This window comes from Labeo rohita, chromosome 20, assembly GCF_022985175.1.
Source record: "Labeo rohita strain BAU-BD-2019 chromosome 20, IGBB_LRoh.1.0, whole genome shotgun sequence".
NCBI classification, from domain to species: domain Eukaryota; kingdom Metazoa; phylum Chordata; class Actinopteri; order Cypriniformes; family Cyprinidae; genus Labeo; species Labeo rohita.
In genome coordinates this window covers 3,198,257-3,224,520 of record NC_066888.1, presented here as the reverse complement: position 1 = coordinate 3,224,520, position 26,264 = coordinate 3,198,257, and the positions used below count along the sequence as shown (strand labels likewise).

The 26,264-nt window shown below is 37.3% G+C and overlaps 1 protein-coding gene across 10 annotated transcripts in view; it reads left to right on the top strand.

Annotated features, from left to right (window-relative positions):
• nrxn3b (neurexin 3b) overlaps positions 1-26,264 on the top strand; it is a 317,541-nt gene that overhangs the window by 126,677 nt on the left and 164,600 nt on the right. For 6 of the 10 annotated variants that reach the window (XM_051138792.1, XM_051138793.1, XM_051138795.1 and 3 more), the window contains 6 exons: positions 4,369-4,488; positions 4,604-4,985; positions 7,821-8,011; positions 8,237-8,410; positions 8,946-8,972; positions 11,242-11,361. In XM_051138792.1, the coding sequence (XP_050994749.1) occupies positions 4,369-4,488; positions 4,604-4,985; positions 7,821-8,011; positions 8,237-8,410; positions 8,946-8,972; positions 11,242-11,361 (1,014 nt within the window). The remainder of the gene's footprint in view (positions 1-4,368; positions 4,489-4,603; positions 4,986-7,820; positions 8,012-8,236; positions 8,411-8,945; positions 8,973-11,241; positions 11,362-26,264) is intronic. The other 4 variants (XM_051138803.1, XM_051138796.1, XM_051138802.1 and 1 more) reach the window with 1 other exon arrangement.

Sequence of the window (26,264 nt, the reverse complement as noted above, 5' to 3'; positions counted from 1 at the left end):
GATCTATTAAAATTAAAATTTACTAATATATTGTTAAAATTTAAAGTTGTGTTAATGTAAAGTTAATGTACTGTGTACTAACATGAACATTTTCAACTAATATTAACAAAGATTGATAAATGTTGTTAAAAGATATTGTTCATTGTTAGTTCATGTTAGTTAAGACATTAACTAATATTAACAAATTAGACCTTTTTTAAAGGTTTTATTATTATTATTATTATATTAATAATATTAATAAAAAAAAGATGTAAATATATTACTGATGTAAATAATAACTGTACTGTAAAAAAAAAAATCTATAATAAATTCTATAAATTTCTTGAAAGAATATTTAATAATTCTAAGCTTAATAGTGATTTTACAATACTACAATTACAGTACTAATATGTATGCACAAATGTTCACTTTCAAATGTTCAAAACTTTGAGATTTTATACTGGTGGGATGCTGGTAAAATGCTCTAAACGTCTATCCACAAAAATGTTAAAAAATACATCCCCAATGCACATTAAACTGCACATATAGACATAGTGTTCGTGAGAAGCAGCTAGTGACAATAATTATTTAATTAAACCACAGCCTTTGATTTAATAATCACATCAAGATTTGATACATCGCTATAAGCTATATATTATATATTGATTCATTGATTTATTGATTTTAATATTACATGTAAATTACATTTAAATATTAGCTTTTCATCTACTTAGGATGAAAGCCCCACAAAGCCCCAGGGGTTTGCAAACCCCCATTTGGGAAACCCTTGAGCTTTGTGAAGGAACTGCAGGGGGTTCCTGAGTAGATGAAAAGCTAATATTTAAATATAATTTACATGTAATTTTAAAATTAATAAATCATCTATCTATCTTGTTTTGTTGTTACAAAATAAAAACTACAAAGAATTTAAGAATTTATCGGTTTAATTTAAAGACACAAAGTCTAAAAAAAGCTTCTATTTTGCGTTTTAATAATTTAGCTTTTTTTTCAATTTATCAATTCTCAACTGAACAATTTGACACAAAAGTTTTAATGTTCGCTGTGTACCGCTTTGCTTTAATGACAGCAGCACTCCACAAATGTATGCCACTACAAACTATAATTTTTCATTGTATATATATTTATATATATATATATATATATATATATATATATATATTATTATTATTTTTTTTTTTAGTTTTGTATTCCAGACCCCAGAATGAATCAGTGTTTTACATCTGACATTTAAAACCCCCATTTGGGAAACCCTGGGTTAGATTAATAGTAAAGTCATCAAGCTATGAAATAACACAAATAGAAGTATGGCAAAATGTTAAATAAATCAAAACTGTTTTATATTTGAACTATGAACATTTGTCTAATCCCTTTAAAGAAGAAGTCCACTTCCAGAACAACAATTTACATATAATTTACTCACCCTTTTGTCATCCAAGATGTGTTCATGTCTTTCTTTCTTCAGTCGTAAAGAAATTATGTTTTTTGAGGAAAACATTTTAGCATTTTTCTCCATATAATGGACTGATATGGTGCTCCGATTTTGAACTTCCAAAATACAGTTTAAATGCGGCTTCAAACGATCCCAAATGCGGTTCTAAACAATCCCAGCCGAGAAAGAATAATACAAAAATAAAATAATACGATGTATATACTTTTTAATGCCAAACGCTTGTCTTGTTTTACTCTGCCTGGATTGTTTTTGTTCCGGTTCATGACAGTTAGGGTATGTCGAAAAACTCCCATCTCATGTTCTCCCTCAACTTCGAAATCGCCTTATATCGCTTTACCTTTTTGTTTAAGGGTGTTTGAACTTCTGCAGCGATGTAGGATGATTTTGAAATGATTTTTGAAGTTGAGAAAATACGATTGGAGTTTTTCGACATACCCTTGAGTCAGAGAGTTCAGGGAGAGAAAGGCAAGACGAGCGTTTAATTTTTTTGTTTTTTTTTTAATGAAAATAATCGATCGCTTCGCTAGATAAGACCCTGCTTCCTTACCTGGGATCGTTTGCAACCACATTTGGGATCGTTTGAAGCCGCATTTAAACTGCCTTTTGGAAGTTCAAAATCAGGGCACCATAGCAGTCCATTATATGGAGAAAAATGCAGAAATGTTTCCCTCAAAAAACATAATTTCTTTACGACTGAAGAAAGAAAGACATGAACATCTTGGATGATAAGGGGGTGAGTACATTATATGTGAATCTTTGTTTTGGAAGTGGACTTCTTCTTTAACAAGCTTTAAGAGGTGCATCCTAGGATGCTTTTAAACAGCACTAAATGACTTCCCATATGTGCTTGAAATTTTTCGTTCATCACTCCAACTTTCTTTAAACTTTCAATTTCAGTTTTAGTGTTTTCATTTCATTTAAGCCAAAGCCTTTAGATCAAAGGCATTTTTAAGTACATGAAAAACATAAATGAATAAAGTCAAAAATTTTGATTGGTAGTGCACATTCTTGTCCATGTTTTACACATTGTTAAATGTTAATTTTTCAGCATTTTTAAATAATGCTGTTTTAAAGATGTTGTAATACTAGTGAAAAAGTAGTCTCCCCTTCCTCATCGGAGATTTGTAAGGTTGTTTAACATTTTATGACCATTTGAAATAATAATAATAATAATAATACATTACATTCTCTATAGAGAAAATGAATATGAAAAAAAAATGTGGGTGGTTATTGTTGCACATTTCACTAAAGAAACAGTTTGATGATTCTGTGTGAATCAAAGTTCTCTTCCTCTAGAGGGTAATTGTGTCATTCCAGCAATCTCTGTGAATTATTTTTATTATTATTATTATTTTTTTTTTTCTATTTTTAAATCATCCAGTACTTAAAAACAGCAGTGACTGGCCCATCCTGATAAGTGGTTAGAAAAGTAACCAGTAGCACCACATGACCATGCTGTCTAATGTGTTGTTGCAGAAGTGTTCTGGAAAATGATTTTAAACCCTGCAAATTGACAATTACAATTTAGAATCATCTTACCTCACCACAACACAAAGTTGAGTCCCTTAAAGTCCCTTTAAGACAATGCATTTCACTCTGCGGCCATCTTTGAAATGCTTCTTGGGCAGCTATTTCAGTCATGCACAGCTCTTCAAATTCTCTGAAGCTGTTCACCAAGCTTACAATTTAATTTCGTATATGAATTCACCAATGAAATCTCGTAACTGTTTCATAAATGTTGTTTCTTATGCTCAAATAGCATTAAAAAAGCTTATTTTTCAGGCTAGACCAGCCAGTGTGCATGTGCAGTACTAGGTGTGCATCTCAAAATGCTGTTTCCGTGTCAACCGAATCTAAAGGCAGCAGCAGTGGCGCAATGACCTTACCAATATATTGGTATATTTTAAATCTTTGACTTTGAGCCTGTGTCTATAAAGGGCTGTATGCTGTTAATTCAATAATAATTAAATATATTTAACACCATTAAATGTTCTACATGGTTATATTTACTTAATATCATATATTATTTATTGTATTTATTTAACAGAGGATACCTTATTTTTTGTGATTGATTTATTATTTAAAATAAAAGCAACACAGACACAAAGACTGTGTATTTATGTATAAACAAAAGGCAGAAAGAAAAGCAAATTTATCAGTCAGATTCAGATGGGTCTTTTTATAATAGTGAAGTAATTTGCTGGCTTAATGTGGTCTAGTACATCACAATTTTAAACTATAAAAACTCTAAACTCTTTTGCTTGTCTATGTGTATATAAACACAAAGGTCAGGTCATTTAGATCACTGTAGCTTGTTGGAATCAATTAAAGGTTTTTGTTTATTAAGCATGTTCTTCAATTAAAAGCAGAATGGCTGAAAAGAAAGTGGTAATTTAGTGCTGATTAACCATTTTAATTCTACAATGCTTTTAGAGAGGCACTTTGCCTCATGCTCGATAATTTGAAGTTCAAAGACACAATATATTTGAGCATCTTATGTAACGGCACAAGTAAATCAGTACAACAATCTTGTTTTCAACCAGTGCTTCTGTTAGTGCAGACAGTGCACCCTTTAAAAAAAAATAATAAGTCCACGACTATGTTTGGAACAGATTACTAGCATACTAGTGTACTTACCATTTCTGTGGTATGGACAAGCTACAGTATTCAACACATACCTCAGCCAAACCTTTGATTCCCTTTAATGTTTTCTGAGTAACAGCAGTTTAAAAATGTTAATTTTCCTTGGAACTACTGATGTGCCGCAATTAAAATATTCTATCATCTTGATGACATAAGTTTGAACATTTAAACCAAATGTTTTACACATGATTTTATTCATGAAAATGTTGAAAAGCCAGAGATTTGATTTGCAGTGCCAGTGTGTGTAAACACTAACTGACACACATCATTCTCAGGTAAAGGACCAGAGACATTGTACGCTGGCCAGAAAGTGAACGACAATGACTGGCATTCAGTCAAAGTGATGCGGCGTGGTAAAAACCTCAAGCTCATGGTGGATGATGATGTAGCTGAAGGTACGAATGCAGTATAATCTTTTTAGATCAGCTTTTTTAGCAGCTGCCCCAATGTAATGCATTAATCCAACGCTTACTAATCACTTTACCGAGACCTCCTACTTTTCTTTCACAGGTCAGATGAATGGTGACCACACTCGGCTGGAGTTCAGTAATATTGAGACTGGAATCCTGACAGAAAGGCGCTTTGCCTCCACCGCTCCATCCAACTTCATTGGTCACCTGCAAGGCCTGAAGTTCAATGGTCTCCTCTACATTGACATGTGCAAGAACGGGGACATCGAATTCTGCGAGCTCAATGCTCGTTTCGGCATGCGCTCCATTGTGGCCGATCCAGTTACCTTCAAGACCAAAGGAAGCTATCTGGGTCTTGCTACACTCCAGGCTTATAGCACCATGCACCTCTTCTTTCAGTTCAAAACTACCTCAGGCGATGGTTTTATTCTCTTCAACAGTGGAGATGGGAATGATTTTATTGCTGTGGAGCTTGTCAAAGGGTGAGTGAAAATAGAGCGTTCGAAGTCAACCAAGTTTCCAGAGAATCCAGTTTTTACCAAATTATATTTTTATTGAGGTTGACACGCAAGGCTAGGAGTCGGTCGCATAAAGAATACATTCTGGGATTTTGAAAGTCAATTTCTCTCAGGCTGAGACATATACACTGTAAAGTGGCTTTCACTTTCAAGATTACCAAATGACTACACACCCCAGAATACCTCTGATGCAGATCTGTTGAACATGTTCACCAAAAAGATTTGTTCTGATTTGCTGACAGATTTATTCAGGGAGTCTTGCTGTAATCAATACATTTGTGCATGGAACAGCCAGTATTGGGTATTTTGTTTAATCCCAGCGACACAAATCTTTTAAACCTGTTCACCAAACAGATCTTTTCACACCAGCAGGTGGCGACTAGTGACTGTCTTTTTTGAGTATTATGAAAGAGTCATCATACTCTTGAAGGCGACCAAATCAGGTGCTAATTTAAAACATTGATTTAAAAACATTTGACTAAAATCACAAATTTTCCAGAGCCTTCTCAAGACTTTTAAAAAAATAAATTTTATATTCAGATTACTTGCCTTTTAAGTTGTATTTTCATTATTCATGTTGATTACCAAAATTAACATTGATTAAGTGTCAAAAAAATATATTTTCATACTTTTTAAAGGGGTCATATTATGCTTTTCTCACTTTTTGAATTTTAGCCAGTGTGTGGTGTGTATGTTTGAGCATAAAAAAGATCTACAAAGTTACAAATCTCAAAGTCCACTCCAAAAGGGGATATTTAGTTTTTAAAAAATCCTTTTGCTAGAACTACAACAAATGGTTCCTTTTGGACTACAGCGTTTGTTTTTCGCATGTTATGATGATATTAGCCTAACGTGGAGAGGGAGACGAGAGGCGAGGGGATCCATATGCACGCTTTTATTTAATGGACGAGGCAAAGACATGGTCAGACAGGCAGGGTCAGAACAATAACAAACAGGTATAATACAGACAAGATGTAGAGAGAGTCCGTGAAGCAGGCGTGGGTCAATCAACGGCGAACATAATCCATAACGTGAAACAGAAGAATAATCCTTAAACGAGCGAGAGTCCAGAAAGGCAGGCGGCGAGAAAGACGAAACTAGATGGCCAGGCGAGAATACTAAACTAAGGAAACTAGGAACTCAGGAACACGGGAACTAGGAAACTAGGAACTCAGGAAACTTAGAAAACAAGGAAACAGTGCTAGCACTAGGTGAGCGCTAAACGCAACTGATACAATACTCCACATTAACACTCCACAATACACGGTGATTAACGCGAGAAAGTCCGGGGCTTTTATAGGGCTACTGATTGGCCACAGGTGTATGGCGCATTTAGCGTGGTGGGTAGTGGGAGATGCAGTCCGGGGTGTAATGCAACAGTCAGAGTGTGACAATGGAACGAGAGAGACATCTGGTGGTGAGCGGACCGCAGGTCACCGACCAGATTTGTGACAAGCAGCTTCTGAGACGCTTCAACGAGCTGCAGCGTGGCGGATATAAACACAAGCATTGACTAGAGTGGCTGCGTCAGAGCCACAATGCGCCGCTGGTATAAACACAAGCAATGATTACAGTGGCGGATATAAACATAGGTATTGACTAGAGTGGCCGTGTCGGTGCCGTAACACACCGCAGACGTGTGCAGTGTGTGATAAGAGATTTATTTATCATACAGTGTAGATAGCTTCACTTATAACGTGAGTGTTTCTTTTTAAATGCATGAACTTGCACTAGACTGGGCAAGGCTAATCAGTGATGATGTTCTTTGATAGTGTTAGGCTACTTTTAGCCTTATGCTGAAGCTGGTTTCAGGCAGTGAAACTAAATATGTAAATGATTAAATAAATGAGCATCTGTAGCAAATCGATGTGTTTTTGTAAGAAAAATATCCGTAGTTAAAACGTATCACTTTAATCTAGCTTCCGCTAAGAGTTGTACACGGAACTTGCTACTTTGGTAAGGGGCGTGACAGTACTGAAACACCGTCTAGTTGTTTGCCAACCGCAATGCACTGGGACAGTTAACGAATCACAACACATTTCGTTTTTCGGAAAGGCGGGCCTTCATTAAACCCGGAACTAATCGAGCCATTTGTGTCAGGCTGGAAGAAAGATATTGTAATATTGTAAATTATGTGAAAAATAATGCATTTTTCGAACCACCAAGCATGAAAGCATGTTCTTGTACGCCCCCAAAACAAAATCAAGATTTTGTTAAAGAGCTTTATAGGACCCCTTTAAACAACCAGGTCTGTGCAGGCAGAGGAAAAATAATGTTGACACAGTAAAATCAAATAATACTGATCATACCCCATTTTTTTTTTTTTTTTTGTCAAAACCAGATGGCATCCCACCCTCCATTATTTCCTGCTAGATATTTTACTCTTTGTGTTTTCTTCAGTGTAAGACACTCTGTAAAGCTGACACAATTATTCCATAACAGATCATTTACCCTTGGCAAATATTAGATGATTTTAGCATTGTATGCCTAGTATAAACTAAGAGTAAATTAAACTATCATACAAACATTAAAACCAAACACTAGGTGGAGCAAGCATGGTTAGCCTTGTCGATCCAAACAGACTGGTCCACTTGGCCTCTGGCAGGACAGGACACAAACCCTGTTCCTCTTTAAAATGCCCACTCTCATTGTCATCTAATAGAGAGCCTCTCAGCTGATCAGCTGAGTTTGCTTCAGTGTGTACTTTGGCTGAGAGTTCTTCAGTGAAGTACACTTGAATGGATTTGGGACATGGACATGTTTGAGCTCAGTGTGCATGTGTGTTTGTGTGTTTTTCAGGTATATTCACTATGTGTTTGACCTGGGAAATGGACCGAGTCTTCTGAAGGGAAACAGTGACAGTCCTCTTAATGATAACCAGTGGCACAATGTGGTGATCACTCGAGACGTCAGCAACACGCACACACTAAAGGTGGACGCCAAGTCTGTCAGCCAGGTGGTCAACGGAGCGAAAAATCTGGACCTGAAAGGTCAGCCACACAGATTCGCTCAACCTTTTAGTGACATTTTTGATTGTACGTTTGGCATTTTAAATCTTAAAAAAACAACAAAAAAAACACAGATTAGTACATTTAAGTCATTATGAAATGTTGTATATATGATTAGATTTGTACTTAAAATGAGAGAGAGAAAAAAAAACAGTTTGCCAGTGTAATAAGCAAATTGAAGTTATATTCTCTTTTCACTCTATGCAGGTGATCTGTTTGTGGCTGGTTTGGGGCCCAATATGTACCAGAACCTGCCGAAGCTGGTGGTGTCTCGTGAGGGATTCCAGGGCTGCTTAGCATCCATGGATCTCAACGGTCGTCTGCCTGACCTCATCAATGATGCTCTGTTCCGCAGTGGGCAGATTGAACGTGGCTGTGAAGGTATACACTACACAGTACACCTTAACCTGAATGTCTATCAATCTCTTACAAGCTGCTGTGTGTTTTAACCATAAAATTCCAACCTGATTTAACCTCTGCACTTTTTGTTTTCCTCTATAATCTTTATCCTTTACTTATATTTTAGTCAGATTTTTGTGCATCTCTGGAATTCTGTGTATTTTCTGTTGTTTTGTTGATATCAGAGTTCTTATAACCACTAGATGGCGCCTTGACCAAGGGCCTGTTGATAGCATTCCATTTTTAACTGTTACCAATCACATATGATTGAGACCCATATTCTTTTTTTTTTTATTGAAGATTTAAACGAGGTATATTTGTTTAACAGTGCAATAAAATTTAAAAATACGCTATTAGTGTAAAATATTTCATCTCATCCTTTCCTTACTAAAATTATTACCCAGATGATCTCATTATCCTTCACACACACATTTTCCACTCTCTTGACTAACCTTCCCTCCACTAACCAAACGTTGTTTTATTATTTAATTCTTTCCGAAATTTCCTGCTAACAAAGTTGGTTTCACCAAAGCTGACCTGCAAGGTAGAGGGTTCAACCTTTACACCTCATACGCACACACACACATGCACACACATACATGCCTGGCTGAAAGTTGCAATGAGCTTTTACATTGATGTCCCTCCAGCAAAACAACTACCAAAACAGCTAAACTCTTAGATATAGTAGATATACACTATCTATCTATCTATCTATCTGTCTGTCTGTCTGTCTGTCTATTTGTCTGTCTGTCTATCCATCATTTATAGAATGTTATACTATTTTGTACATATATTTTGTATATTACTTCTTATTTAGTCCAGAGCTGACATGTGCAGTAGCTGAGGGAAACTAAGAATGAATCCAATCCCTATAAATATCCTCCTTAAAGAACATTCCAGCTCATAGCTTTCCACTGAAGGCACATCAAAATCGAGACAATGTCTAGTGTCCCGCTGTTCTACAGCAATTGGCCACAATTGTCTCCCCTACTGAAGCATTTTAATGGATGTTTTGGCAATTACTCATTTATATTGTGTTGAGAGCATCCAAGAGTGGTTCAGTTGGGGAATCATTAGAGGCGGAAACCAGCAAGAGAAAAGAAAGAATTTTTCCATTGCTTTTCCTGACTCAATAAAAGCACTTTCAGCCAGTGGAGATTTTCATACATCCGCTCAGGTCTTTGCTCTTGTTTTGAATGCATGTCTGTCAGTTTGGTTTCTTTTGTTTGTAATCTGAGCTGCTGGAATTGACATGTCAGTATGATTTTAACCTCGGATAGAATGTAAGCAATTGTTTGCATTCCCTCTGAAAGATTCAATAATTGTCTGTTATGAAGTGTGGAATGTATACACGCATTTTGAAGAATGAAATGTGCATAAATGGTGTAACTTTTTTTTTTCTTCTCACAGTGTTCAGCGTGCCTGTTTTTGTATCTTGAAAGAGATATTCTTCACTGCTGAAAAAAACAACAACACACATTTTCTTAATCAATATTTTTCTCTTGTTTTCCAGTAAAATAAATACATATTCTTACAACAATATGTTTGCTTCCAGTTAATATATTTGAGTTATTCTTTTTCTTAAATGTTAGTATATACCCCACCATGGGCATCACTAGGGACAGCTGGAGTGTCACAAAATGGCTTAGCTTAGCTGATGAATATTAATTAGGTTATACACATATAATTCAACAAGATCTTGTACTATTTTGAAATATGTGTGACATGAGGATTTAAGATCTGTCTGTATGAGATTTTGATTGATCCATGTTCTAATCTGCCTCAATAGAACTTTTATTGTAAAAAAAAAAATTGCATCTGTAAGTGGCTGTCTGTCAGGAGTGGGGACACATTTGTTTAGTCATTTTGTATAGTGATTTTACTAGAATGGATACCAGCCATGAGAAAGAGATAGATTAGAATATGAGACCTGTGGACTGGGTGAACATTGCTGCTGTCACTTTCTGTAACTGATAACTGCCAGACTGCTCAGCAAAACAACAATAATAACAAACTCTAGTGCTGTATTATCAGTCATTATAACATACTGTATTAGATACCTCCCTGTAGTAGATACACATCTTTCTGCAGACCCTTCCAAATAAGTTGTACAGACCATGCAATCCCCTAATAATGAGTGATTAAGTGATTAGTGTTCAGTTTGTTATATGACCTCAACATGGCAGCCCAGATGAGGTGACCCTCTCAATGTAATATAAATTAGGTTTTTTATTAGGGGGCAGTGTTTCTCAATCCTGTTTCTGGAGACACACTAACAGTACACATTTTGGATGTCTCCCTTATCCGACCCATCCATTTCGGGTCTTGGTCAGAGCCTCTTTTCTAGAGCCAGGGAGCCTTCAAGGATAGCAAAAAAAAAAAAAAAAAAAAAAAATTCATCCTTATATACATTGACAACCTGTTCACTAATATTTAATTTGCCATTAAAAAAATATTTTGGATTGATCTATGGTATGTAATGATTTTTAATGGTATCCACAAACAATGATTGACTGAACTGAAAATTATTTAGTTGAAAAATACTGGAGAAACAAGACCAACGTACTGAATAAGAAAATGTTTATTTATTTATTTATTTATTTACTTGCTTGCTGGTCTGATCATTCTACTACTACAGTGTTGTGCAGTATTCAGGATGAATGCGCCATCATGAATCTGTTTACCTTGTGTTGATGCTGACCCGTGAATGACCTTGCATGCATGCTAGTCTTGCTGTGCTGCCTGTGACAGAGACGCCTGCTGAAATCTGTCATTACTATCAACTCATGCTGTTCCTGTCTCCTCCACATCAGGGCCCAGCACTACATGCCAGGAGGATTCATGCGCCAACATGGGTGTGTGCATCCAGCAGTGGGAGAACTTCACCTGTGACTGCTCCATGACCTCTTACTCTGGCACCCAGTGCAATGACCGTGAGTGACCCAATTACACTTTATTTTGCTGATTGTGTTATCAAGTTGATTTCTAGCCTGTTGTTACAGGACACATTCTGACTAGCACATTCAATTTCACTTTTTTTGTGCAGATACAAGTTGTTATTTTACAGTATGGTTATGTTTTCTATATCTGATTAATGTCAAATCATACTCATTTTAAATGTTTCTCTTTCAAAAACACAATGATGCATTTTTAATAATCTAGCTTTTAGTGGCTACAATATAATATCTGTTAATTATATAATAGGTCGATAGAAAAAAGGGACTAGATGAAGTGGTTCTTCCGGTTACTGTATCTTGCTGTATTTAACAGTAAAACATGAAATCTGGAATATCTTCTGTTTTGGTATTTTAAGGTTTTGGCTTTTGTGTGCTATTAGTCATTTTGAAGGTTCAGTGCTATTTATTGTTGCTATATGTGTAAGGAACCATTTAATGTAATTCAAACAAATACGATACATAACTGTTTTTTATTGGCTAAAGTTCCTGGAACAACACTTGGAACAGGCAACCAATCATTGTCTTCTAATTTTGGGGCTGGGGTTACAGGATGGGCTGCGATTGGCTAATAAAAATATTGCCCTCAGGAACAACAAAGGAGGCTGATTCAGGAAAATGTCCTCCTTTTGTAAAAGTGGTTTTGGGTGAGTGGATGATAGTAGAATGACAGTGAGGAATGTGTGGTCTATCAATCCAGTCAGCAGAAAGGTTAATAAGCTGTGAGCAGTTGTAATGAGGTGCAGTAAATGTTCAAATGTCAAATTAGCCCAGCAGCCTCTCAAAAATGGCAAAGCATACATAGAAATCCTTCTCCTCTAACTCTCTCTTTTTTTATTTCTCCCTCTCTTTTTCTGTCTCCATTAATGAAGACTAAGCTGGCGTCTGTTTCTTTAATGATGTCTTCCATGTTTAACCTCCGGCAGTTGTACGTTGTTTCATCACTCTGACATTTCTAATCATAGAGGCAAATTCAATTTCACCCCTCAAATGGGCTCTTGAGCTTGCGAGACGATTCTGTGTAGGGTCGCGGCAGTTACAGTGAGTGCCACAGCCTTGTAGGCTTATAATAGGCAATGATCAATCAATCATTCAAGTGAAAAGTTTGTTATTTCAATAACACATTAATAAATAATTAAATAAAAAAAAAAATCTTGCTAGGTGACAAGGTGTGTCTATTTATGTGTAAATCTATTGTATCCACAATTAAGCATTACTAATTCTTCCTTAATTAGCAATTCTTAATGAAGCATAATCAAGCTCCTTTATTCCAGAACAATGGAGAATTATTTTTTGTTGAAATTCTGCACTTTAAAAAAAATATTTGTTTTCATTTTCACAAAATGTTGTTTTATTTTTTTGGCAAGATTTTATCTTTTTTTTTCTCACTGAAAAACAAGGCAAAAATATGAATTAGGACAAGCAACGAGTAAACAGAGATCTTGCCTATAATTATTTATGCCTAATTTTTTGCACAGGACATAGAAGGCCAAGTTGAGTGCATTGTCTTGAGTCTGTGCAGTGTGCATTTTGGGATACTGCACAATGTTGCAAATGTACTTTTCATGTCATCAGTATTTTATGCATGCAGAAAATACGTTTACTGTGCCCATTTTACATGTTATGTATTTCAGAATAGGGTAAAGTAGTATGCGGGTATGCTATTTCAAACATAGCCTTTAGGTGGCAGCAGTGTTCCTGTCAAGCCGACACTAGCATGCAGCACAGGATCAAACTGGAACACAATCCCCAGAGCATGCAATCAGTTCTGCTCATATTTTCATCACTGTCTTCATCTTTTGCCAAACACATGTACACAGACACATGCACAAACACACTCACGTATCATGCGTCAAATGCTCGTCCTCTCTCTTCTGACATAAATGGTCCAAATTGTTAGTGGGCATGATGTCTTTTCTCTGTTTGACATCCAGAAACACAATGGCACACCATATGATGCCAAAAACTGCACACTCCAGAGCGGAACAGGGGCCAGCGGTGTTTGTGGCCAGAGAAAGCGCAACCCTGCGTGAGAGTGATTCTAATTAGCGGATGTAGTTGCCCCTAAGTGCCTGTGGGAGAAAGAGAACATGGAGCAGCCTTTAATAACTCAAATCTGACTCAGTCCAACAGATAGACAGCCTAAATTAATCAGGTAGACAGACAGGCAGAGAGAGTGAGAGACACCAAAAATGAGAACATTGTGTGTGTGGTTAAAAATGGTGGACTCAGTCCATAACCTAGATTTCAGCTGCAGGTTTTAAAGCATTTTGTTTGAGCCAGAAGCTTCCTGCTGGTTTTTTTGTCCGTGTTCATAAATCCTTCTATTGTGTTATACTGTAGTCGGAGAGAATAGAAGGTGAATACGGCAGCGTATTCATCACGCTAGCCGAGCAGCACAACAGAACGCTCAGCTAAGCTCCAACGGACACCTCAGCCTCTAGGGCACCATCTTTAGCCAACTCAACACCTATTTATGAAGACCACAATACTTCTGTGACACCCTCCACAGCATTCTGCAAATAAAAAAATTAAAAAAAAGTTGCCTGCTTAGCCAAGGCGTGTGTGCTAATAAGCTAAATTTTCTAACAGGGTATTTCATTCCAAGAGAAATGCTAGATTCATTATTTTGTTCTACAGTGAACTCCTCCCCTTTCCAGCTTTATCATTATCCTGGCTTTTAATTTATCTCAAGGACGTTTGAGCTATAGGCTCAATCCAGAGCACTAACCCAGGCAATTATTCAACCTGTGTAATTGAATTAGCACATTCTATCCGTTATTTGCCCGCCTCCTCACGCAGAGGTCGCACTTTATTGTTTATAAGCAGTTTGAGAGGCATTCTGCACACGCACACTCTCACATACGCAACAAATCATAGAAATACAGAGAGAGTGAATCAGTTAAAGTTGGCATTTGTAATCGTTTGGACCAATTTGCAATGAATCTCATTGTGAGGCTGTAATCCTGCTGACAGTCCGAATGTGCTCGATCGATTTCCTTTGAAAAAATGCTGTTTGCTTTGGTGCTGGTTATTACACAAAATCAAATCTCACAATAATAAACTCGCAACTTAAGAAGACGGAAAAATTCATTTAGTGATTCCTTCAGTAATATCCTTAAGCGTATGTTTACTTGATTTATCTCTATGGAGCCAATTCTAAATAAAACCCAATGCCTACTCTACAAACCAAGTTGAATTAGTTTAATTTAAAAACAAAAATAATCTTTTTCATAGTCCTTGTGCCCTCATCATAGAGGAGAGCTGGTTAAGTGTAATGTTAACAACAGTGGATGTTACAGGAATACACCGCCCAGAAAGAAATATTCTCTCATCATTTACTCACCCTCATGTGGTCCCAGATGTATATAACACTCTTTCTTCAGATGAACACAGATCTATAGAGAAACAATAAGTGTGTGTAAGAAAAATACTAATATTTTGAACTTTTGACATTATGAATCATCACTTCCGGCCAGCTGTCAAATGCAAGTTCATACGTTCAATGATGACAGTGGTGACACAAGTGCATTGTGAAGCTCACATGAGAAGTGATGTCCTCTGTGCTTCTGCATCACTTCCTTGCAAGTTTCATAACACACCTATGTCACTTCTGGATGGATTAAAAAAAAAAAAAAATCCTGTTTATGTTTCCCAGAAGAATGAAAATTGGCTGGTAGGAAAGTTATTTTTCAATACGGAGGTAAGTCATTTTCTGTGCATGTGCTAGACTTCTGGTTCATTAGTCGCTGTAGGAAAATAGCGAGAAGATTAACAAAGTGCAGTAAACGGTAAGACTGTACTACAAACCACTGTTTTCATAATTAAGATAATGTATTAAAAATAAAATGGTAAAACACACCAGTGTGCAATTTCATGCAGCAAAACAAACTCACTTGTACAGCTAAAATAGCTGGAAGAAATGAGACCAGAAGCCTCGCACATAAAATTTACAAATGGCCGTGCCCGCTCTTACGAGAAAAATAAGGTGGATAACATCAGTAAATTTCTCGCACACACTTCTTATTTTGCTTCAGAAAACAGTGATTCATCAACTGGGGTCATTTGGATTATTGTTTGTTTTGCATGGTTTTTGAAGTGTCAACTTTGAGGGACAAATCCACTTATATGTGATGCGATCTGGGAAAATCCGTTGGATGTCACATGTCTGACGTTTTCAGGAAATTCTAAAAATATATATATTTTTTTTGTCAAAATTAGGTTTTTGTTGAATTATTATTTTATAACATCTTGTCTATCATCTCTAAAAATATCTTGGCAAAATTCCCTTGTTTAATGCAGAAAAATAGTGATTTATTGCAGCAAGCAGAAATGACTGTGTCTTTCTCTTACATTAAGAACACGCTACGGGGGTGCTTTTTCTTAACACCACAAAAACAGTTACCCTACCATAAAATAAACCACGTAACATATTTAATAAAGGTGTATCAATGCTCATTCTCTGCCAGTCCTGTGTAAAATATGACACACAGTTTTTTTTGTTTATTTATGTTTTAATATTGTGAGATGGCGGAGCGCAAGAGTACAGCGCACTCTGAAGTAGCTGCTCACTTAACGATCATTAAACGAACTTACTCGTCTCAATCTGCTCAATCTTGGTTATGTCAGTGCCCTAAACGATGTTATAATGGACTATTTCACATCCAGAGATGAATAGCAGTATAGCGCTGCTGACAGACAGCTCTCGTTAAACCCGTGAAAGCCGTCTCACTTTAAACCCGTTTTTCTCAAAATCCCATTCCTGAAAATCATAGTCATAAGCCATAACTTCTGTTACGTTCAAGCTATGGACACAATAAAAACAGTTTTGGGAAGGGCTGAACGCAGCTTTCATATTATATCAAAACCTAAAAAAGGTCAAATTTCACCATGTGTTCGGTTTTCCTAGATCGCATCACATATGAACTCTCAGGTGGAGTATGTTTCTAATGATCTCTGTGTTCCACAGAAGAAAAAAAGGCATGTACATCTGGGATGGCATGATTGTAAGTAAATGATGAGAGATCATAAAAGAACAATGGAAGTGCTCCTCCAGATGTGGTTGGTACTCTTAGATTAAATCTCTTCATTACAAATTGGGGTCTAGTGCAGACACATGCAGCAAAGGGGAGTGGGGAGTGCCTCGCCATTTGAGGTCCCTGGAAGTCTAGGGCCCCAGGACCAGTCTGTAATCTTGCCCTGGCAGCAAGCTATAATAATGTGATGTATTTCATCTTGTAGATGCTGTGATGGTTTGAGCTATGCTCCCTAGACTCATTTAAGTTTAGACTCAGCATCTGCTATTGCGCTAAGGTGTGATGGAGATGTCCAACACCTCATTATTCATGATTGAACTATGGGTGAGAAACACCTGAAAGAGCTACCCAAGGCCCTCTCTCTCTTCTGTGTCTCAAATGAAATAAGGGCAACACATTTTTATGGCTGGACATTTATAACCCTCAGCATATGTACCTGAGGAGTCCCACCTCTTCCTCCAGCACATGAATAATGCATCAGGCTTCTAGATAAAACATGACAATGGTATACGGGTGAAGGAAAACAGGTGTTCATGTGCCCCTGTTCCCTGGGATCCGGTTCTGGTTCAGTGTCAGTCACAGATGGAGAGGAAGTCATGCCAGCTAGCTTCAGTCAAGAGATTCTGCTTTTTTGTGGCTATGTTTCAGAAAGAGATCCTCCTCACCACATCGCCATGGAAAACAGGGCTTCATCTAGCCACAAGGAAATGCAATATTATATCTGAGAGGCACTGCTTTCATGGTGCAAGAAGAAGCTCTTGTGCTTTGATGCTAAATGACAGATAGCGTAGCACTTTGCGGCGAGCAAGGCTTCTTGTTGGGGCTCTAGGGAGAGCAGCATTACCCCATCAAACAGATGCTATTACACCCACGCACAAGCTGGCGAGAACGTAGATGTCTCTATTAAAACGAAATGTTTGAGGTGGAATATGCAACAAAGTGCAGACTCATCGCTGATCACTGAAGGAGAGGAATGTTCTTCCCTGTAATGCCACTGCTGTCTATTCTTTTGCTAGCACTATGATAGGTAAAACGTTTAGGAATGAACATTCTTTCAGTACTTACTCAGAGACATGTCAGTGAAAAATTTTGTACAGTGACACACAAAAGTAGAACATTGCATGCCTGTATCATTTCGTATCAAAGTGCAAATGAAACTATATGCATGCAGTGTCGTAGTAATGTCTTCAGTTAAGTCATGAAGTTACCAAAAAGGTGATTAAAGCTGCCTTAAAGCTGTGCATGCATGTAATATTGTTATATATGCGTCGCATTTAAGAACATGTCTCTGAAATGGTTTTCAAAACTGTCCTGAAGCACCCCAGCACTGTCTCCATCATCAAACACACCCGATTCAATTTGTCAGCTCATTAGTAGAGACTTTAAGACCTGAAGTGGGTCAGAAAAGGTAAAGAGAGCTGTGAGAAAATACAATTCGTGTCAGATCTGTGTCATGTTCAGCAGCAGCAGCTCTTACCGCAATAGCCAGGTTGAAGCTCTCAGTTATACTGTAATGCTGATTGACTGTAGTCAATGGTTAAATACAAGGGGGAAAAACAGACATTTTATAGAGACATCAGTATTGGTATCAGTGATACTGGCCTTTAGTCATAAAAAAAAAGCCATTAAACAAATATTAAAATGTACTGTCTTTATGTTGTTTGTACATTAATTTGAAGATTGAATGTGAAATTATTGCATTATAAAAGCATATTTTAAAACTTTAACGTTTAATCACAATTAATTGCAGAAAAATGTGCAATTAGTTTTTTTTTTCTTTATTAATGATTGACTGCATTAATAAAGATATTATTATATTCTATTTATTCTAAAGATTTGTAATATAGCATGCAAGCTGTATGTACGTCTTTTATAATAATTTTTCCGGTGTTTATCAGATGTGAGCATGTAGGTTTGTAATGACATGAGGGTGAGTGAATGATGTCCAATTTTTTAGTTTTGTGGAATTTTTCAAGGTGAAGCTCTAGAAGGCTTTCACATTGCAGCTCTCACAGAAGAGTGGGAGAGTTCAGAGCACTGCTGATATTCCTGTTTGAAGATTATTTTCTTCATACCGGAAGCCTGACCTCAGCATTACCTACATTTAGAACAGAGATAACGTTTACAGACGCTCACCTCTAAACCAGCAGACTCAGTGAATGAGACATTTGTGGCTGCGTGTAGAGATAAGAGCAGCTCTGCCGCTGAGAGTCTGCAGAAGCTTGAGAAGAAGGAAAATGATTGAATCAGTCACATTACGAAAACGAAAGGAGCGCTGAACATCCATCTGTGCTCTACAGCCTGGTGACCTTGAAGCAATGAGTAGGTTTTTTGCTCTGGTGTTTACTGACAAACATACAGGCATCCATCAACGCAGGTTCCTGCATTCGAGGGTTGGGGAGAATTTAGAATTGAAGAACTACCTTCATTTTGCTGGCTGTAAATTTGCAACGATTTGGGCATGTTGAATATGAACTGGAATGACAGGAAATGGAGTTTACTTGACTTGATTCAAAACGTTCAAAATGATTAAACAACAAAGAAATGTCATTAGTTCAAGACAAGTTTTAAGATAAAATGTTTATCATCATGGATTTTAAGTTACAATGTGTAGTAATTTCATGATATTTTACAATACAAATAAAATTGTATTTTTTTTTCCATACTGCACCACAAAATCTACACTACATTCTTTTCAGATAACTTTATAATGATATGTTGACATTTAGCCAGTGATTTTAGCAGACATGTTGGGTATGTTAAGAGGGGCAGAGGGTGCCACTGCCACTAAAGAACTCCATATTACTTAAAGTCCGTTACAGAACTCGTTTGAGAGATTGTCAGTTAGTGGGCTAAATAGCCTGTGAACAAAAAAAATACTGTAATATACAAAATGTCTATGTTCCAGAAAGAGAAACAATTGTAACATAAAACCAAAAAAAAAACCCCAAAAAAAACCATAATGATAATAATGTTTTGTGTTTGTTTATTGGTGATTGGAATAACTGTTTTAGACTGCTGTCTCGAACTGAACTGACGCATCCAGTGTGCAATACCTGTGAATTGTCCTAGCCTCGACACAGTGCTGCACCGCACTTCTCGACCGTCTTAAGATAACATTCTATGTACGTAGAGCCAATCAACATTAGAGCGCTACTAGCTACTAGCAGTTAATCATAGGTTACTCATATAGCCTGCACTACAATTCAGAATCTGCCCCACCTAAATTTATGGTCAGGAACTGCTACTGAATTGAAAGCGTTTCCATTTCAATTTTGAATGGCATACATCCCTGCTGCTTACTCAAGGCCATCTGCCTTTACAAATGACCTGTTATAAACTGCTTTTACCAGTTTCCAAAAGTTCTTGAAAATGTTCATCTGTTGTAAGTTTCTAAAGATAGTGAGATAGTTGAAGAAGTTGTCAAGTTATTGCATGAAGATCACGTCACACACTTCGCATTGATTCTATTGATTGTGGCTGTAGTCCAATGACAATATACTTTATTTATGCAAGTCTACCAATTCTAAACCTCTCACAAGGATGCTGAAAATATAATTGACTCACACATATAAAGTAACTTTTGCTACAGTGGTTTTATGTGAATGTCCCCTTAAGTTTAACTAGTTGCGGTTGGATTAAAATCAATAGGCATCTTCTTATTTGTTGAAGGCCTTTTTTTCTCTCTCAAATTGATGTACTTCAGGTGCATGGACCTGGGGCAGAAAACAAATCGTTTGTCAATGAAGAGAGCATTTTTATATGCCGCTGAGCTATTTAATGTATTTCTTGTTTTCCTCTAATAGCAAAATTTATATACAGGGATCAAAAAGTTTTGGGTTTTGTTGTCATGTTCTGCTGAGACTTCAGCCTACCTGCTCTAAGCCTGCTCTAAAAAAAAAAACCTGCATAATTACACTTCCTTAAGAATATATTGCAGAATATTTTTTTTTATTATCATTTGAAAGTATTGACGGGCTGTCAAGGATTTAAAAGGTTTTGTGGAAAGGTGAGCTAAATTAAATTAGAGGGGTTTTTTTTGGACTGAATGTTCATTCCAGTGTAAATCATGCACCATTCCATTATAGTTTAAGGAGGTGCTTTCACAGGGCACATTCTTGATACATGCACATAAGTTTCTTTTTTTCAGTATTTGGCATCACAAGCATTATCTTCTTAAAGTCATTGCCAGTTTTAGGTAAATAGACCAATCTGAATAATATGAAGTTAGGACAGGTGTCTTTGTACGTTTTGGGACCCTTTGGACAAAAGCATGTTTAGAAGGTAAAAAAAGTTATCTAATGTCTGGCTGATTTAACATAGCATAGTTATTAACAACAAATTGCTAGCGCTGTTCATTTGTAATCATGTGTATTAGAAACGCAGTTTGCATAGTCCAAGGCTGTGGAGGATGCAGTGGTATTCTGCAATCTGGCATGCTTTACTAGGACTATCTTACCTTTGTATTTTAACACAAATGGTTTCTGGAATTCTGCAGTTGTCTTTTTTTAGAACATGCCCATGACAAATGGCTTTATTGTTGTGTAATTTTATCGACTTTATCAGAGCACATTGTGTCTGCAGCTAGGTCCAGCTGTGATAGTATTTTATCGGGTCTCAGAACAGGCATTGTTACCTACTGTAGCTTGAAGCTCGGTTTGAAGCTTTGAAGCTGTTTTATTTTTTTCCTCAGAAGTCATAGTTGAACTGCAGATAAATATTATCATGGCAGAATACCTAGAATGAAAGTTCAGCTCTGTTCAATGGCAGCGTTCAGATTGAAAACCTGGGATTTCCAAGAAACTGCCTGAGGCATTTCTGAGTTCCTCAAGATAAATGAAGAGAGATTACATATTTAGAGAGATTACAAAGTCCGTGTAAAGTCTGAGAATTGTTTCTAAACACTTAATGCATTGCTGCTACAAACATGCCACAAAGACTATGAAGTACGTAGTACTTAATTGTGAAGTTAGTCGGTTAAACAGTTTTTCACTATTTTTATGTTCAGGATTTTTTGGGTGGGGTAAAAATCATGACTCGATGAGTCACGGAGCACGCCCCCTCCCTCAACACAATATAAGAGGTCTGTTCGACTTAAAGCAGCACAGACTGATCGGTGTGTCAGAGTACAGTAAGAGCTATAGGGAGCAGATGACTCCTTATGCTTTCGAATCGTTCTCGTGGTACCGATCGTTCTGCGCACCCCTGTTTCAAGTCTTTTGAAAGCGATGGTGCGTGTTTAGCCATGTGACACGTATTGTACCAATAGATATCTATATTTATACCCGTATTGTGCCTGTTATGTGCTATTTACTTTCACACTATTGCTACAGATGTGTTACTTTGTATATCATATCACAGTCTTGCAAAGATGACAGAAAATTTACTCGCGATTGCAGTAAAACATGAGGGTAGTTGCGTTTTAGATCGGACATGCAGTCAGGAGTAAGTGCGACCTGGATGCATCAGTGAATGGTGGGATATTTTCCTAAATAAAATGATGCTGCCAGAAGAAATTGCATGAAAACATCATGTCTGTTCCGTCTGTATCATCTCAGTGAGCTTTTTTGAGGTATGCACAGTAAAATAAGCGTTTTCTGACGTTGAGAAACTTTTGGAAAATGCTTGTAAACGCTAGTGTAGATGGAGAGCATTTTAAAATGGAAATGCCATTTTCAAATGTATGCAGATTAATGTAGACATAGCCTGAGTTCCTGTCTGTTCTGTTTTAGTTACCAGCCTCCCTTGTGTGGAATATACGTGTGTGTGGATTTATTCAAGACATTTTAACCTTCTTTGTGTTTGCGCGTTCATCAACACCGTATTGTGACAATGTAACAATAACTGAAATTAAATAGCTATTGAATTGGACTCTGTTTTTAATTTTAACCTTTAATTTAATTAACTGACAGGTTACTTGTATAGTTTACAGCATTAGTTGAGGATGTTTTCCTTAAGAAAAATTGACGTGCATTGTACTTGATATAGATGTATATCCAAATGAATCCAAATGAATTGGAATCAAAAATGAATACTGATTTGAAACGAGTTTGTGAATTAAATCAATTTGTGAAATGTGCGTCCAATAATCTGTCATTTACGTAGACAAAAAGGAAAAACACAAATTATTAAAAACAAAACCAATAATTTAAATTGTAACATCGTTAGTGCATCATTAGTACCTGTAACATCATTAGTGCATTATTTCCTTCTGTGATAATTGATAGTGGTTTAATTTCACATAGCTGTTTTTTTGTTTTGTTTTTTTTCCATCTGTTAGTTATGTTCTGTCTGTGTTTCCTAACCGTATCAACTCTTCTCACTCCTGGATGAAATGCCTCTAATAGACTGCGACTCTGTCGTAACCTTTCCAAGGAATATAATACTCAGGAAGCAAACTAGGACACCGATGTCATTTAGATTAAGGCTGAGCCCAAGAATGTTGTTATTACATTCAGTGGGTGACAAGGGACCCAATTACCAGACAGGACTGATGCCTCCAGGGTCCGCCTTTTGAAATTGTTTCACATGTATGCAATAGCGGCTGGAGAGCTTTTGACTGGGATAAATATAAGGGTCAAAGACGGCAGGACGCAGTGGTGAAATTGTCCAAGCAATTTACACGGATTTGATCAAATATGAGCCATTTTGTGTCATGCCTTGATCCGTAGAATTTTAAATGGTATTGGATAAGATGATTGAGTACTTGGCCCTGTAAGGCTTTTTGTTTGTTGATGTAAAAATTATTGTATGCAGTTTGCATGCATGTATTGCAGTAGTTAGTATGTGTATTCTATTAATTTGGTGTAAGGTTATGTGGCGGGACGAGTAAACGACAGACACAGTGGGCGTGACGTTTTATTAAACATAATATAAACAAAAGTGTCCAAAAATAAACAGGGGATCTGGTGTCCTCGTTGTGCTGGGGGTTTCTCCGGTGGAGGGGCAGTGTTCGAAAGGGAAGGGTCCAGGTAAGGGGCGGAGTCGTGCATGCACAGCGTGTGTCTACAGACCGGTCTCTACCCCGCGAGGAGACTGCGAGGAGAGGCGCGCTCCGCATTTCTACCACGGTGGTGATTAGGGTTCATTGACATCAGGTGTGCCTTATCACACGCCGCCAGACCCCTCCTCTTTCACACACCCACTCCCGTCGGGAGCCTGGTGAAGGGCAGCAATTAAGGGAGATGATAAGTAGGGGGAGGCAGCCGACTCGTCAGAGTTATAAAAAATTTACTTCACCCAAAAACATTCTGGTTGTTCCATGTTGTGTATGGAATGCAAAAGGAGATATTTAGTTGTGGAGGACCATAAAAACAGGGGCGTAGAATTAGGGGGGATGCAAGGGTCCCTACCAATATCCAGCACCGCCAAACTGTCCCTAGCAATAATTTTGATCAATCAATGAAATATATCTATATGTTTTTGTCATTTCGGACGCATCTGACCATTGATATTACCTAAGAAGTAGAGTGGAATGTAGTTGCCCGCCGGACGAGAAACGCAAAGCCTCTTTTAGAGCAACTCACAGGTATTGCACCCAATTCAAGACAGCAGTCCAAAACAGTTCACATAGAAGTTCACTTCAGGAATTAACAAAGTTATATCGGCGCGATAGCCTTGTGGGCAATTTGTCGACATACAGCGTAGTTGCACTATGGGCATCCCGTGTTCGAATCCCGACTCGAGGACCTTTCCCGATCCCAATCTCTCTCTCACTTCGCTTCCTGTCCATACTGATCTGTCCTGTCACAATAAAGGCTGAAAATGGCAAAAATAAATCTTAAAAAATATAAATAATTAACAAAGTTGCATCGATGAGTTTTAAAAAAAACAGAAAGAGAAAGTGCGATCTATGGGTATTATTAGCTCCCTATATAAAGCATACGGACAGAAAAAGGTTGTGCGGAAAGATACACAATCTTCCAGCCTCAGATAAAGTCCTTATGAACATGAACGATAATTTGGGACACATATGTGCTTTTATGGTAAACTATAGCACTCTGTGGTGCAGCAGGATTTGGAAAAGCATACTGAGTCTTTAACTTTGAATTAATGTTGTTCAACTGAATGTAGAAATTAAACTGTTAGCTGAAATATCCACAAAATACAAAAAAAAAAACAATACTGAAATAAGAATGTGCAGTTTATCTGTCAGTCAGATGCACATGAAAGTTGTGTTCTTTGTAGCAACAGCAGAGTTTTCTTTGAATCATCCTGGGTCTAAATCGATTAATATTAAAATAAAATGATGCGTGATTAAGGCACCCAGCGCTGATGTTGTTGGTTCACAAAATCAAAATTGTGTTATTATTGTCAATTAAACATACTAACAATAAAAAAAACAAACAAAAACTCTGTGAATTATGAATATGTTGGCTACCATAAGCTAGAAATAAAGACTTTAGGTTACGTGAAGCTATGGTCAAAGGTCTATCATAAATGTAGAAATGATTGGGTGGTTTGGTGCCTGGGGTCTTGGGTTTATATCCCCACCAATGTCAAAAGCAAACCTATGCCCTTGCATAAAAGTAGTTCATCTGACATTATTTTTAGTCATCTGAAATTCTAAAATAGCTTTTTGTTACAACAGATTAACAGCTAAAGCTTTTATTTACTAATAATCTTCGATTCAGTTGCAGAGCTCATTCTTTCGTTCACATTTTCATATATTCAGATATGCATGACAGGTGTGGCACCGTTGATGTCAAACTATATACTCTTGCGTGTTTTGAATAATCATAAAATGGCAAGCTTAAGTATGTGGAAGTGCAAAAAAGATAGAAGAGCCACAACAAATAAAATAAAAGTAAAAGTAAAGTAGAAGCGTTTTCTTCTTCAGAAAGTTCAGAAAACTTGGAATGAGTCATATGAACTTCTTTAATGTTGTTTTTCTTTATTTTTGGAGCTTGCCAGCCCGTTTTTATACCTGATTTATTTGCAGGAAAGTGTATCAAAAGCTTCATTTTTACCATCAACATCAGTCGACAATCAGGTCACATGGCCCTCAGGTAATAAATACAGAAAACATCTCAAGCAATTCCACAAAGCAGCTTGTCTGCCTTTCTTTTGTTTCCAGTAAACCTGTTCATCCCATTGACGTCACCATTCTTTAGAATCCTTTGTACAGTTCTTTGCAGTGAAACAAATCTCATCTCTGTCCCAAGGCGCTTGCTCTAGGTGGATGTTCTGAATGGCTTTGTCTCTGATCTTTCCCAGCTAATTACACAGATGCTGCATCCTCTCACCAGGGTCTTGGCACCAGCCTCACTCCCCGTCCTGATCATGCTTTGTGATTGGTTTCTCAGTAATAGGGGCACTCATAACCACACCTTCGCTGTCACAGGCATCTGTTTTGCTTCCATTCAGTAGCTTTATGTACTCCCCATACTTCAGCTCTGCGCTGTTGAAATCGTGTGGTGACAAAAGCCTGATATGTGTACTGGCTGGGTGCAAGGGGACACGGAAGGGTCTTACGAACATGCCAGGTTGCCACCGCACCATCTGTCCTGCTATTGGGCTCCGGGCGTTTGGCTTGCAGTGTTTCCTCATTTCAGATGTCGGGCCCTCCCCACTGCAGCTCGGTAGGACTTAGTGCTGCCCTCAGCTGCCCCTTGCTCGGTCTGCGAGGGCAGAAATCTGAGTGATTTATTACATGGTTCATTGTCTAATGGCTACACTCTGTGAAGACAATGCTGGCTAATGAGTCTTTTAAAATTAGCTGAGCCTCACAAGAGATGTAGAAAGAGATGTGTGTGAGGTTCTGTGTTAGTTTGAGACAGATTTCCTTTCCTCAGCTTAAGAAGATGACACAACAAATAAAGGAAATGTCGTGTTTGGCTCAGTGAG